The following is a 14,504-nucleotide window of genomic DNA, read 5'->3' as shown; positions in this document are numbered from 1 at the left end:
ATTTGATTGGATAACAATGCACGAGTTTTGCCTGAAAGTAACACTGGTGTTTCCGTCCCTGGCTTCATAACCCCGTGGACTTGCTCAGAGCGTGTCTTCACTCCATGTCGGTAAGAATGTTTTTCAATCCGGAGATAAATTATCTTTACTGGTGAAATTGTTGCTCTTGTTTTGTATCTGCAACAAAACAGGTGCGTTGTCTTCATACTTAGCTCGTTCCTCGGACACAAATGTATTCAGAATTTAATGTGTTGTTGATAAATATTCTAAAATTTTGTCTGAGTTACAAATAAATTAAAACCAACTGAAACGTAGCATTTGAGTTCTGCATTTACAAACAGCGGAATATTCTGTAAAGTGAATTGGCATAATATTCACGTAATAATACGTACTATATTTTTATCAATGCTTGCAATATATTTTCTTCAAATAGTTTAGGTTCGGCTACATTTTTTGATACAACTTTATGTGGAGATTAATATTTCAGTTTCCACTATTCGCCCATATGCTGTGCAGTTTGTTACAGAGATTGTAATGTATCTTCTCGGCGTCTTCTGCAGGTATGGCTGTGTGGGTTGCTGGGTTACTTCTGGCAATATCTGTGAGTAGCGTGTTTATTGTCTGTTTCGAATTTTCATTTGGGTTTTTCCTTTCTTCTGTGACCGCCTCCGTGGTGTAGATGTTAGAGCGTTAATGGATAGAACAAGGACTGGTCGGCTCGGAGTCGGTATAATGTGTCTGAGTGGGATATTCATGCTTCACTGCGGCATGGTATCTCAGTGGGCTAGCACTATAAAACCAGCTTCAGTCTGGGCTAGTACGAGCAGCCGCACATACACATACACCCGCATGCACGTCGTCATATGAGCGAAATATTCTCAAGCACGACGTTCAACCCAATTTCACCTCACCTCACCTCTTTTCTTCTGCAACTGTCTACATTATATTTGTAACCAATGAGGTAGTTGGGAAATCGTAGCTGTAATTCGCGCCGCTTTTACTACTCGATACAGCGGTTAGTAATGTGACACCATGCTTTTACTCGAATCTTATAAAAATACATTGGAAAGACTTCCGCCCGTGCCCCCCTTAAGTATCATTCTAGTCAAATAATTACCTGAATATATATTCATCTGATAAGGATGAGTTTTAACATGTTCGTTTAATTGTATCTCAATATATTCAAAGACATATCCAACTTCTAAAAATGCCACTCAAAGAAATTGTTCCTCATCGTTAAAATATGGCGGGGATACGGGCGGAAATGTTACCCAAGTGGGTCTTCAATTAGGACTTTTTATTGAAAAAACAACGTTAAACACTAAGTATTCTTTGTGTGTAAACCTGGGGTGTGCATGAAATTATTTCAGGTCCCCGTGTATGTGACGGGCCTGCCCTCGAACTTCATCATTAAAGGTGAGTACCACCCATGTATCTTTTAATGTTTTCAAAAATCCAGTCTTTAATATTGATGAATACAGTGAATTAAAACTGGCCTAACGATCGGGAAAAACGGGCACTATAACTGATGTAATCAGAGGATGGATATTGGAATAAACTGAACATCGCTTGGTACTGAATTCACAACCAATTCTTTAGCATTCCACGGAGGACACGCCGGTTACACTGTTACCTCTTTGATTTTGTCTGTGATGCCATGCTCTCGTAGTCATACAGGGGCGGTTGGGTAGCCTAATGACGCGTCCTGCTCGTCACGCCGAAGGCATGTTTGATTCCACACGGGTACAATGTGAAACCCATTTCTAGTGTCCCCCGCCGTGATATTGCTGGAATATTGCTGAAGGCGGCGTCAAATCATATTCACTCACTGCTTGTCCTATCAACCAATGAATCACTCATATTCTGCTCTATATACACATAAGAGGGCCTCAATGATGTCCGTGTCATCCAGAGATAACATTGGTTTCCGATTTTCGATAAGTGTTTGATGTAGATTTCTTTCCCTGGGCGGAGTTGTCCCCTTAGGCGCGCCAGAAATCGAATATCGACTCGCTCTGATTGTTTCTAGGTTTGTCAACACATATCCGTAACAGCTTTCACCAATTGTGAAAGTCCCATACGCTTGAATATATATATATATATATATATATATATATATATATATATATATATTATTCTTAAGCCCAACTCGCTGCTTCCTAAAATGTCAAGGTTAGGTTTATAAAAATATAACAATGTCAATGGAGCCGAATGGGAGAGATTTGTGTAAAATCTTACCGGACTTGATTTTATGATTTCAGTCGTTGCCCATTGTGGAGATGGCAAGTCAAATGGCAACATTGAGGTAATATCTGACTTGAGTGTTCGTGTGACAGCAAAATGTAAGAACGGCCTACAACTTTTCAATGCAACCGATGCTGCACATTGCATCCTGCCAATCACGTTCAAAGACAATGGCGGCGCTCGTTGCGTATTGGAGGTAAGTTACAGTAATTTGAACTTGCACTGGCGGTGAGTGGTAGCATACTATCATTGTATGACTGCTTAACGTTGCTTCTGGTCGTTCGTATGAAGAAATGAGGCTAACGTTTTGACATAAGATCGATAAAAATATGGGACAAAGAAGTATTAATTGCTCATCATTTTCCATCATGAAGTGTACTGGACCCAAATCCGTCTTTATTGGTTGTACGTAACTTGCCCTTTAATGTGAACATCTGGTAATAAAGAACAGTGTTGAAGTTTCAGTATACCTACAGCGCTACTACGTTTACAGATTTATATTAAACCAGATTTGGGCGAAGGTTGTATAACTGTAATCGACGTCACGTCGCAGAATGAGATTTGAACCAACGATTCTTCTTTATCGTATTGTATAATAATAAGCCACTGGCACTGGTGTCCCAGTCATCTCGGGAGGTATGTACAATTTGTGAGATTGTTGAATATCATAACACAAAACCATCGTAAGCACAAATAGTAAATGTAATGGTAGTGTTTGTTTTTACAGAAGTTGTTAACATTTTGCAGAAACGGGAAGGGGCCACAGTGTACACCACGACCGTTTACGTAGCATGGGGCGAAAAAGGAAGTCCTATCATTACGAATGCCGAGCAGTACGTGGTTTCCTGTTCGTTCGGCGACTACGGTGTGAAGTCCACCGCCTCAAAACAGGCGCTACGCGGGTAGGTGCCGCTGCTCAGCAGCTGTCCCAACGATCATAATCGGATCACCTCTGTAGTACACATGGCAGCCCCGGTTTATTTATCCCAAGGCAGTGCACTTTACCAAGACTGGTTCTAACCTTTCCAAACTAGTTTCGTACTGTGGTCTTGTAATTTGGCTGACGAGACTGGTGCCAATCAAAATCGCTTGGTGAAATCAACATCCGGGTCATTAACACGGTGACCGCCGTTGAGATTATTGATGCAGTATTTGCAGACCAAGCGTGAAAACTATTTTTGGTCAGTCAGTTCCCATACACTGGGAAGATGTGTTTATACAATAGAACTGTCTAATGTGATTATTTGTCAAAAGCAACATATTTGAATTTTCCTGGTCACTGGATTGGAAAAAGAATCATGTGACTTTAATTCACTAACGTAACCATTAAACCTGTTTGCTTTATTATATTAATGGAATTTCAAAATACCTTTAAAATACCTAAACATTATTTTGAATTTAAGAAAATTGGAACCTTTTTAAGCAAAATCCAGTTTTGAACGCTAAAAGTTCCCTGTTTGCCCGACACAAACAATACTGGAAAAATCCCATATTCACTCGTTACTTCAGGGCGGTGGGGTAACCTAGTGGTTAAAGCGTTCGCTCGTCACGCCGAAGACCCGGGTTCGATTCCCAACATGGGTACAATGTGTGAAGCCCATGTCTGGTGTCCCCCGCTGTGATATAGCTGGAATATTGTTAAAAGCCGCGTAAAACTAAACGTACTCACTCACTCGTTACTTCATGTTTAGACTTATCGCCCCGGCAGAGCTGCAGTTCAATAAAGGCCCTCGGCTTTCCTCATCGATTCACCTGGGTCTTGTAGATGTGAAAGGCGCCAGTATTGGGCCAAATATCCCAGCCCAGAGGAAGATTCAGATCAAGGCAACTACAGATGGTATGACACTATGACAAAACTTAACGTACACGCTTCCCGATCGGAGTCGCCCAAAATGGCTGAAACATTGCTGAAGATAAACTGTACATGAAAGAGTGGGGAATTGGTCTGTGCACCAATGTAAGAGCCAAGTAGAGAAGGTTGCTTTAACTGGGCTATTTACTTATTACAGATGACATATTGCCCAAATGGTTCATCTGGTCCGGTCTCAGTAATGTGACAGTTGATCCACAAAACGTTCGTAGCTTTTGGACCTTCCTAAGCCTATGATACACTATAGTTAGGACCGCTTTGTGAATCAGTATATTAAATTGCCTAGAAGGCGCCGGAAAATGCTTATCTTTTTAAACATTTGTAAAACATTTTTATAGTGTCAAGGTAACGTAAATATAATCGATTTAATATTTTACTCATTGTGTAACATTTAAAATTTCCGTTTTTGACATTTGAATTGCTGCACTGTACCCTCATGTCTGCGTGCACCCGTGGCAGTGATAAGTATATATACTAGTATCATACCTTGCACTTCGGTGTCAAGGTAGGTCCACACAAGGGGGCGGTGGGGTAGCCTAGTGGTTAAGGCGTTGGCTTGTCACGCCGAACACCCGGGTTCGATTCCCCACATAGATACAATGTGTGATTCCATTTCTGATGCCCCCCGTGATATTGCTGGAATATTGCTAAAAGTGGCGTAAAACCATTCTCACCCAATCCACGCAAGATTGCTCACAACTGTGGTGAGTGCATTGTAAACATGTCTCGTGAATTCTCACTGTTTCCTGTAGGTAAGGATGGCGAAGTGGGCATAAGGGTATCTTCCTGTGACGTGGTTGGGATCAACTCCAAGGAGAGATATGCCGTTCTTCGTGCAGGGTATGTACATAGTGATCATCTGGTGCATTGTGGGACAATAACACCTTGCATGAACCAAGTAGCAGCTTAACAACTATCAAAACATGACCTTCACTCACACAAACGCAACGTGTAGAATTCTTGCAGATTATGCACTTATGAATACTTTGCATGTGCAAGACTAGGTTGACAATTTATGTTAAAATGAGTCATGCCTTGATATTCCCAACCCATTCTGTATGCAGTCAGGTGGTGAATGACCCGTGAAGATAAGGATAGAATTGGTCTTCAGCAACCCATGCGCAAGAGGTGGCTAACCCGATCCGGGTGGTCAGGCTCGTTGACTTGGTTGAGACATATCGTCGTATCCCTATTGCGAAGATCGATGTTCATGCTGTTGATCATGCTGTTGATCACTGGATTGTCTGGTCCAGACTCGATTATTTACGGACCATACAGCTGGAAATCTCCTAAATTATAGAAGGATAAGAGACGGTGAAAAGAAAGGGCACAGTTGAGACCGTCCTCTGAATCAATTTGCTGAGCAGGATTTCATCTCGGGCGTGTCAAGATTAAATGAGTGGATTTCATTCCGAGACACTTCGGTTGTCAACTCCACATTGGTGGATTCAGCAGTGAGGAATTGTCAATCCTTGTAACAGGTTGATCCATCACTGTTTACCAATTGATAGATTGATGATAATGTTAATCACAGGATAGTGTGATCCAGACTGGACCAATTGCAGACGTCAGTTTGCTGATTGCCGCTTCAAACACAGAACAGACTTTGGACTTGCCTTCACACTTTGTATTGCCGCATCGGCCACTGTCGCGGTTTCTGGGTCTAATGCACAGGGGTTCGAATCACTGGGCAATTTTCAAAAATAAAATGACTTTTTTTTTTTAGAGAATTCTACCGCTACACTCGTTATATAAATTTGTATTTTATGTAATGAGTGTAGCGGTGGAATTTTCTTAAAACTTCATTCCTTCACCGATCTCGTTCAAATTTGAAACATAGGTTAATCATAACATTAAAAAACGATTGCAAAAGTCTAGACTTTTATTTTAAAAATTATTGTCCAAACAGTGATTCGAACCCCTGTGTTCTAATGCCACCTTGAATGTATTTTCTTACAGCTGCGGCGACGGAATAATTTTCCGGAAGGATGAAGGATTTACAACTGTTGGCAAAAGTTCATTCAGTCCTTACTTCGTGTCGTTTCACCTTGGCGATGATAAGAATATCAAATTTGACTGCAATTTCACAACCTGCAATACAAGTTGTGATGGGGTGAGTTGAGTTGGCACTGTTTGGACCAGTGAATTATCAATATCTTAGGAGACCGGTGAATATCCGGGTTAGAATGGGTCTTCAGAAACCCATGCTTGTCCATCCTCGATAATGGAGAGTGATCGTAACGTATACCCTGGAGATTATCGAGGATAATACTTGTCGGAAGAGGCGACTAACGGGATCGGGTGGTCTGGCTCGCTCACCTTGTCTGGAGCAGGAGTTGCTATGCTATAAACCTGTGATAGTGGGTTTGAATCCCTGTGTCCCCCGATTGTTTCAGGTATGTCCAGGTACTCGTGCTCGTTTTGTATCAGTATGGTAAATCTTTCCAAAGCGACGCAAAACTCGTACCCCAAATTCCCATGTCTCTTTTGGACACACATCATGGATCTAATTTGAATATTATCACAATCGTGTTTATGCGTCACTGCAAGTGTCCTCACTGAGCGTGAGCAAAAACAAGTTTTAAAGTTTTAGTAAAATTGAATACTGGATGCGATTTTTTGGGATTTGTTTTAATTTATTTTTTATATATTATGTCTAAATGTATCTAATCTCTATCTAATCTCTAATCTATCTAAACCCGTGAAGGTCCGGGTTAGAATGAATCTTCAGTAACCCATGCTTGTCGTAAGAGGCTACTAACGGGATCAGGTTGTCAGGCTCGCTGGCTTGGTCGACACGTGTCATCGGTTCCCAATTGGGCAGATCAATGCTCATGCTGTTGCTCACTGGATTGTCTGGTCCAGACTCCATTATTTACAGAGCGCCGCCATATAGCATGAATATTGAGTGTGGCGTAAAACTAAACTCCCTCACTAATCTATCAAATATCTATCTAATCTCTATCTAATCTGTTTCCTCATAGAATATGCAGTAATGCAGTAAGTGGTCTTCCTGTTTCGAAAGTGTATATTTATAAAGTACTGTCGGAAATAGAAAAAAACCCTGTTTTTAGGCTGTTACTTTGTATCCCTAAAATTGACAAATTTACGAATGGCATATATCGAAATAACCCACATCGGCCTAACTGGGCATTCAAGGGGATGCATAATAGTATTTCCAGAAAAGCATGTTTACTCGTAAAATGGGTGAAAACTTAGAAAAATTACGAATAGCTGCTCAAAACAATAGATGGGACTATAGATGGCAATTAGGTCGCTCAGCCAGGTATGACGACGGACCGCCGACTCGCCTGGCATAAAATGCACGTACTGCCTACAAGCAAAAGGGGTCATCTCGAAGATATTTATGCTTTTTCATGTGTGTTGAATATGTCTCATTTATTAATCATAAAGTTAATGTTGAGATACGTAAATGGGTATGATACCCATGGAAACCTTAAATCAGCCATCGTATTAAATGTCTCAAAATATATAGGTGGCATGACCACCCGAAGATCGACAGGACTGGATATTATTTGTAAATCGTTATGACATGCCGTTTGCTTCCCCTAAAGGATTATCTTATCTCAGCTTATATCTCTATCCCCCCAGCCCGACCCCAACCACCGTCTGCGACACCCGTCCTGGATTTGCTTTTGAGACGACCCCTCCTACCTGTTTCTTTTTATAGTGATAGTGAGACTCCATGGCAGCTACATCCTTCATAGTTTCAGTATTAAAAGTTATTATTTTTTAAGTCAGGTATCTTTTATAATGAAGCTAAGTTTAATTTCAAAATGGACATTTAAAAATTGTCCTCTGTAATATAATATCATCGCACACTAATTTGCATAAAGCCATGGCCTGTTCCAAACAAGTCGCTTTGAACTTAGAAAAAAACGCATTTCTCATTTTTGCACTAATCTCTCCTCAGTAAAGTCCTTTTTCTACGTTTCATATCTCCCTACCACTGAGACTGTAGTTAGGCCGAACTTAGTTTAACAGATATTTCACAGTCACACATTAACTACATAAATTGTAGATATCAATGCGAAAAAACAGGGTTTTTTTCTATTTCCGACAGTACTTTAGTTTACGATCTCGGTTAAATACTCTATCACCATGCATTACTTTTCCTGGGGAAAATATTGTGTACATCTTTTGGGAAAGTTAGTATTTTAGTGTGTCCGTCAAAATAAACTTTGATATTCACTTTAATTCAAATTTAACTTGTTGCTTTAAAAAGCACGCTTATTACCAGAAGCCAAAATATGACCACCTATTGATTAATCCTGAATGAATTAAACCCCCAAATCTTGATTTTTCAATTCTGTATTGTTTGGACGGCAGTTGGGTAGCCATGTGGTTTCGACAGTCATGTGGGGTACAATCTGAACCTCATGTCCACCGCCCCGAGCCGTGATATTGCTAAAGCGGCGTAAAACTATACCTACACCAATATTTGTATCCTTAGTATGAAAAGCGTAGAGATTTGTATGAGCCTAATTTAGAGGTATGGTACCGTTATGGATATGTGGCAATACCTCGACAAGTTGATGATGCTGGCAACCATTGGTCTTGTCCACTATGATGAGGTTCATGTTTTTGTTTCAGAGCTCGTGTCGCACAGAACGTCGAAGACGGTTTGTTCTTGAATCTCGAGAACGTACGTACATAATCGTCCTCGATACCTAAATTTTACACTGGACTTGATCCTTTCTGTTCAGGATTAATATCTTGTACTGTTTAACTTCAATGATATTTTAGAATCCTTTCCGTCATGTTCGTCCTCCCGCTCTTCAGTTAGCAATTATTTTAACAGTGCGTAACAATAATATTCTGGACAGAAAATCGACGAATCGCGGCCAAGGATGCAGTAATATAGTTTTTGTTTGGACGTCGAAACCGCCATATAGCTGGAATATTGCTTCGTGCGGTGTAAAACTAAACTAAATTGGACGTCGAAAACCGAATCAAATGGGGTCAACTTACAAGGGTATTTTTCTTGACCCAGCAAAATCAATCCAATGGTCAGGTTCGGGAGTCATCGTTCCCGAAGGTGTGAATGGTTTCACCAAATCGGTTCAGGAATTGCCTTGTCCAGATTCGATGACTATAAGCCGCTGTCACATACCTGGAATGTCGATTTTGGCGTAACTTGTTACATCCACACTCCTAGATTCCTGACTTTATGCCAGCCCTTGACCCACTGTAAATGCTATTGCACCGATGCCATCATCTATGGACTGGCCACCTTCATAGCGCAGTGGTTGTACTCTGTCCAAAGCGCGCGGCTGGACCTGTTGTCCTGTTTGCTCTTCGCATTAAGGTCGCCATACAGCTGGAATATTGCTGAGTGCAGCGTAAAACTAAACTAAACTCACTCGCATTAAGGGTTTGTTTTACACAGCAGTCAGGAATATTCCGACTATATGACGGCCGCTTTAAGTATTTGTCTAAACCAGACATCCGGTGATTTGCGTCATGAATATCGGTTCAAGAGCATAGGTGTGTAAACGTCGATACTAAGTGACGTGTGTAACTTTGCGCTTCAACGGTCGATTTTGAAAGAATTATGCATGCATGAAATACTGTTGGTAACTATAAAATGAAACCACGTTTAGTTCAACTTGAATGTTTTATCGGAAAAACAGAAAATACTCAAAATATCGATATAATTACGATCGGTGTTTCGTGGGAACATTGTTGCTAAAATATTGTGATCAAAGTAGAAATACATTGTCCCCGAAAGTGTATTGGCTTAGTTGTAATGAACGTACCTGGTTTTGTACCAACGGCTGAAGACTCGAAACAAGTAACACGCCACTCCTAGAATAGCCAATGGTAAAATACATAAGATATGAAGTTGTATAAAGAACACCCAAAATACACGTTCATGCAGAATATGCAAATTGAGAACTGCGCAAAGTCATGATCGATGTCTTGCTGTTCCAGATCATGGATCCATACAAATTCAGTCGGATATGTACAGCCCTGCGGACAGAGAAATAGGCACGACCAAGCACGTATCAGAGGTCATCAGAATATCGCCCAAAGTTAACCAACTGGCCAATGAGGACGATCATTCCCGACCACTGGCCAATGAGGACCAATATTCCCGACCACTGGCCCATGAGGACGATCATTCCCGACCACTGGCCCATGAGGACGATCTTCACCGACCACTGGCCAATGACGACGATCGATCGGCTGACGAGTTTGAACTGTCCCCACCACAGGCCGAAGATGACAATCTTCCTTCAGATTGGGACGATTTGCCACCGCAGATGTCCCAAGAGGCCGTTCTGGGTCCAGACAGTGCTCATCTACCCCTATACAACCCTGATCTATCCCCACACAACGCTGACGAGGCCGACAGACACCAACCGTTGTTGAGAATGGACGATGCACACCGACCATTTGTCAAACAGAACAAGGAAGATGTGCTCAGTGGCACATCGGATTGGCCGATCCTTCCCTGGCCGGCAGTCGTGGCGCTGACCCTCTTGTGCTTAATGTCGCTGGGTCTGTCACTGTATAGCTTTGTACTTTTCAACAGGAGAGAGTCCGTCCCATCATAGTGACACAATAAACGATATCAGACACCAAGGGCTATTCTTTATTTATAGGAGCGGTATTGTAGCCTAGTGGTTAGCGTCAGCTCTCATCCGATTCCCCTCATGGGTACAATGTGTGCAGCCTATTTCTGGTGTCCCCCGCCGTGATATTGCTGGAATATTTCTAAAGGCGGCGTTAAACTAAATTCACTTTATTTCTAAAGTACTGTCGGAAAATAAAAAAACACCCTGTTTTTAGGCTGTTACTCTGTATCCCTAAAATTTACACAATTGCAAATAGCATATTTCGAAATAACCCATATCGGCCTAACTGGGCGTTCAGTGGTATGTGTAATAGGATATCCAGAAAGGCATGTTTACTCGTAAAATCGGGCGAAAGTTAGAAAAAATACGAATAGCTGCTGAAAACAGTAGATCAGACCATAGATTAGGTTGCTCAGACAGGTATGACGACGGACCGTCGACTCACGTGCTGCCCAGACACAAGGGGTCATCTCAAATATTTTTTATGCTTTTTCATGTATATTGAATGTCTCTATTGATTATCTAATCTTAGGTAATATCTCTATCCCCAAGCCCGACCCCAACTACCGTCACCAAACACCCGTCTTGGTTTTGCTTTTGAGACGATCCCTCCTACATCCTTAATAGTTTCAGTATTAAAGTTATTTTTACGCCTGCTATCGTTTATAATGAAGCTAAGTGTAATTTCAAAATAGACGTTCTAAAAGTGTCATTTGTTCTACAATATCATCGCACTCTACTTTGCATAAAGCCATGGTCTGGTCCAAATAAGTCCTTCGGATTTGAAAAAACCCGCATTGCTCATTTCTGCACTAATATCTCCTCAGTAAAATCCTTTTTACATTTCCTATCTCCCTCCCACTGAGACTGTAGTTAGGCCGAACTTAGTTTAACGGAGGCCGCTTCCGTGGTGTAGTGGTTAGAGCGTCCGCCCGGATAGCGGAAGGTCGCGGGTTCGATCCCCGACCGCGTCATACCAAAAGACGTTAAAATATGGTACTTGTTTGTCCCTGCCTGGCGCTCGGCACAAGGACTGGTCGGCTTGGAGTCAGTATAATGTGTCTGAATTGGGTATTCATGCTTCACTGCGGCATGGTATCTCGGTGGGCTAGCACTATAAAACCAGCTTCAGTCTGGGCTAGTACAAGCAGCCGCACATACACATACACACGCATGCACGTCGTCATATGAGAGAAATATTCTCCAGCGCGACGTTAAACCCACTTTCACCTCACCTAGTTTAACAGATATTTCACATATTAACTACATAAATTGTAGATATAAATGTGAAAAAAAGTTTTCTATTTCCGACAGTTCTTTAGTTCACTTCACATGTGGTTTCTTGAAACGTGGCCGTGCATAAGCTTAACCAAATGTAGTGGACGAGCATTTCCGCCGACCTGCCCGTATTTATGTGGATATTGTTGATGCTAGTCTCAAACGAAGCTATTTGCACTGGTTGTGGGTTCGTGAGGAAACGTTACTTCTAAACTGCATCAAGGTGTGGCAGTGAACACCCAGGTGAGAATTCAACCTCAATTCCTGCTGGTTGGTTGGTTTAACACCGCACGCAGCAATATTCCAGCAACATGGCGGTCTGAACCAGACAATCCAGTAATCGGGACTGGGATACGATGACTCAACCAAGTCCTTTTACGACAAGCATGGGTTGCTGAAGACCAATTCTAACCCGGATCTTCACGGATCTCCTGCATGTAAAAGGCGACCAACACACATCTTTACAACAGGGTTTTTATGTTCAATGTAATGCAGACACAAGCAAACAATATTATAATTAACAAAGAATATGTATTGACCACCCCAATTTTCAGTATTAAAGTAATATTGAATATTGGGGTGGTCCTTAACTTTCTCTGTTGAGTATACTCAACAGAAATATAGAAACTAAATATAAACTGGCATTGTCACGATAAAAAAATACCGTTATGTTAATTACCTCAACCCGTGTACCATATTCACACGTCTCAACTGGAAACTTTTGGTCACACTACAACTTATCCCAGATTCAGTGTAACTCCCTTAAACGAATAATTAAACATGATCCCTCGTCTCCTAACAATTTATTCAGTATGTCTCGCACCTACTCTCTGTATCCCGAAACACGTGCTATATATACCATAGATACCATATATACCGAACAATACACTGGTAACTATGACAACAATCCACGTTGCCCTGTACTCGTGGGAAACAAGCGGGTCAAAGGTCGCTATAATTCGGGCAGGTCCGCCACTTCCGTCGAACACCTTCATTGCTCCTACAAATATTGTGGCCCCGAAGACTGGAATCTGGTCAATGTTAGCCACATTTTCCAGTCCGATAATTCCGTTCTCTCCAGTCAGCACGTGAACTCTGAAGGTCGTCGACTGCCCGTAGTCCAAGGAGGGAGTGTCGACCCCAACCATACTGACTTTTCTATTGGTCAACAGCCAGGAAATGGCGTCCTCGTGGTAACCTGGGAAATGGAAAGTAGAGGGGTCGTCGACCTTCTCGCTGTTGAAAACAAGTTTCTTGTCTTGAAAACGGGCGCCCCAACCTGAATTCATGAGTACAATGGCACCGTGTGGGATTCGACCGTGCTCTCGTTCGTACCTGTCGAAGTCAGACTTTGTTACTCTGTAATCGTGATCCCTTTCTGCTTGTGACGTCACGTCGATAACCACCGCTGGACCAATCAGACGCTCGGGCGGAATCTCATGCGCCCTCCATTTACCTTTGGCGAAGTGGGCGGGGGAATCGAAATGCGTTCCTGCGTGTTCGGGGGTAACAAACCAGTTGAATTCTTGCCTGTGGACGAGAAAAAAATGACATGTGATCAATATTTTCCAGGTATATCTCGGCGAGTAATCTTTTTGTGAGCGCTAAGAAACTGCCGCTCACCACCAGCACGGACTACGGTGCAGACAACCTAGATAGGTAAGCGGGGCGAACCGGGAATCGAACTCGCACTGACTGACTGAGTTTAGTTTTACGCCGCTTTTAGAAGCTGAAGCTGTTGAACAGCTGCATACATAATATTCATCTCTTGATGACCAGGGAGGCGGTGGGGTAGCCTAGTGGTTAAAGCGTTCGCGCGTCACGCCGAAAGCCCGGGTTCGATTCCCCACATGGGTACACTGTGTGCAGCCCATTTCTGGTGTCACCCGCCGTGATATTGCTGGAATATTGCCGAAAAACTGAACTCACTCACTGACTTGATGACTAGCAAATCGACTTTGTCAGCCCAAAGGATTTTATCCCACTTTCAACCGTGACAAAAATATCACAAAACACCTACCAGAGCTTGGCGAGGAAGCCACGATTTCCAATGGTTAACTTGAATTTTGGAATTCCCTTGTCTGGCCACTCGGGTATGCCTTTCTTGTGGGCCCAGGTAAGGTCTACCACTTTCATCTCGCCGCTGATTAGAGGTAGCAAAACGCTGATGCAAATGACAGAGCTGCCATACTTCATGTTGATGTCTATGAACGTTAAACGGAATAATTAGGTTCTCAGATGCAGAAAATGTAATGCAGAATCCTTGCTTTGCCATGATGTGCCACAAGTCACCCAGTCAGCCTTGTCGGTCTTGTCGGTCTTGTCATATACCCGCCATATAGCTGGAATATTGCTGAGTGCGGCGTAAAACTCAACTCACTCACTTGTCATATACAGTTTGGCGTAACTTGGGGAAAATAACATGTGAGCAAAGAAAGACGTAAATTGTAATAAAAACGCAAATTGTAATACTTGCAGCAAATTGTAATAAACTTGACGTAAATTGTAAT

General features: G+C 42.2%; 2 protein-coding genes across 3 annotated transcripts; one reads left to right on the top strand and one right to left on the bottom strand.

Moving 5' to 3' along the window:
- Positions 1-3: 3 nt before the first annotated feature.
- LOC124284610 (vitelline envelope sperm lysin receptor-like) lies at positions 4-10,723 on the top strand. Of its 2 annotated transcripts, none has more exons than XM_046720715.1 (10): positions 4-110; positions 561-601; positions 1,371-1,416; positions 2,262-2,440; positions 2,992-3,146; positions 3,936-4,081; positions 4,867-4,954; positions 6,074-6,227; positions 8,729-8,780; positions 10,070-10,723. In XM_046720715.1, exons 2-10 carry the CDS (start codon positions 563-565, stop codon positions 10,693-10,695), a joined length of 1,485 nt encoding a protein of 494 aa, XP_046576671.1. In that variant the 5' UTR covers positions 4-110; positions 561-562; the 3' UTR covers positions 10,696-10,723. The 2 variants fall into 2 exon arrangements, with proteins under 2 accessions (XP_046576671.1, XP_046576672.1); XM_046720716.1 differs by lacking the exon at positions 4-110 and adding an exon at positions 153-191.
- A 1,868-nt stretch (positions 10,724-12,591) lies between these two features.
- Positions 12,592-14,259, bottom strand: LOC124284575 (isatin hydrolase-like). Its single transcript, XM_046720669.1, has 2 exons — positions 14,015-14,259; positions 12,592-13,524 (listed from the first exon to the last, which is right to left on the bottom strand). The coding sequence occupies exons 1-2, from the start codon at positions 14,188-14,190 to the stop codon at positions 12,798-12,800; spliced, it is 903 nt and encodes a 300-aa protein (XP_046576625.1). The 5' UTR covers positions 14,191-14,259; the 3' UTR covers positions 12,592-12,797.
- Between the last annotated feature and the right edge of the window lie 245 nt (positions 14,260-14,504).

This window comes from Haliotis rubra, unplaced genomic scaffold (assembly GCF_003918875.1).
Source record: "Haliotis rubra isolate DU_JTF1 unplaced genomic scaffold, ASM391887v1 Scf34, whole genome shotgun sequence".
Classification (NCBI taxonomy): Eukaryota; Metazoa; Mollusca; class Gastropoda; order Lepetellida; family Haliotidae; genus Haliotis; species Haliotis rubra.
Note: the sequence above shows the minus strand (reverse complement) of the source record. Positions and strands in the feature narration are given on the sequence as shown.

Bases quoted from the DNA above. Each gene is read 5' to 3' on its own strand.
- LOC124284575 (XM_046720669.1), bottom strand. From the start codon at position 14,190: ATGAAGTATGGCAGCTCTGTCATTTGCATCAGCGTTTTGCTACCTCTA. The intron at 13,525-14,014 runs GTAGGTGTTTTG...TCTCGTCCACAG, and splicing joins GGCTTCCTCGCCAAGCTCTG to GCAAGAATTCAACTGGTTTG.
- LOC124284610 (XM_046720715.1), top strand. From the start codon at position 563: ATGGCTGTGTGGGTTGCTGGGTTACTTCTGGCAATATCT. The intron at 3,147-3,935 runs GTAGGTGCCGCT...CTTCATGTTTAG, and splicing joins TCAAAACAGGCGCTACGCGG to ACTTATCGCCCCGGCAGAGC. The intron at 4,082-4,866 runs GTATGACACTAT...TGTTTCCTGTAG, and splicing joins GATCAAGGCAACTACAGATG to GTAAGGATGGCGAAGTGGGC.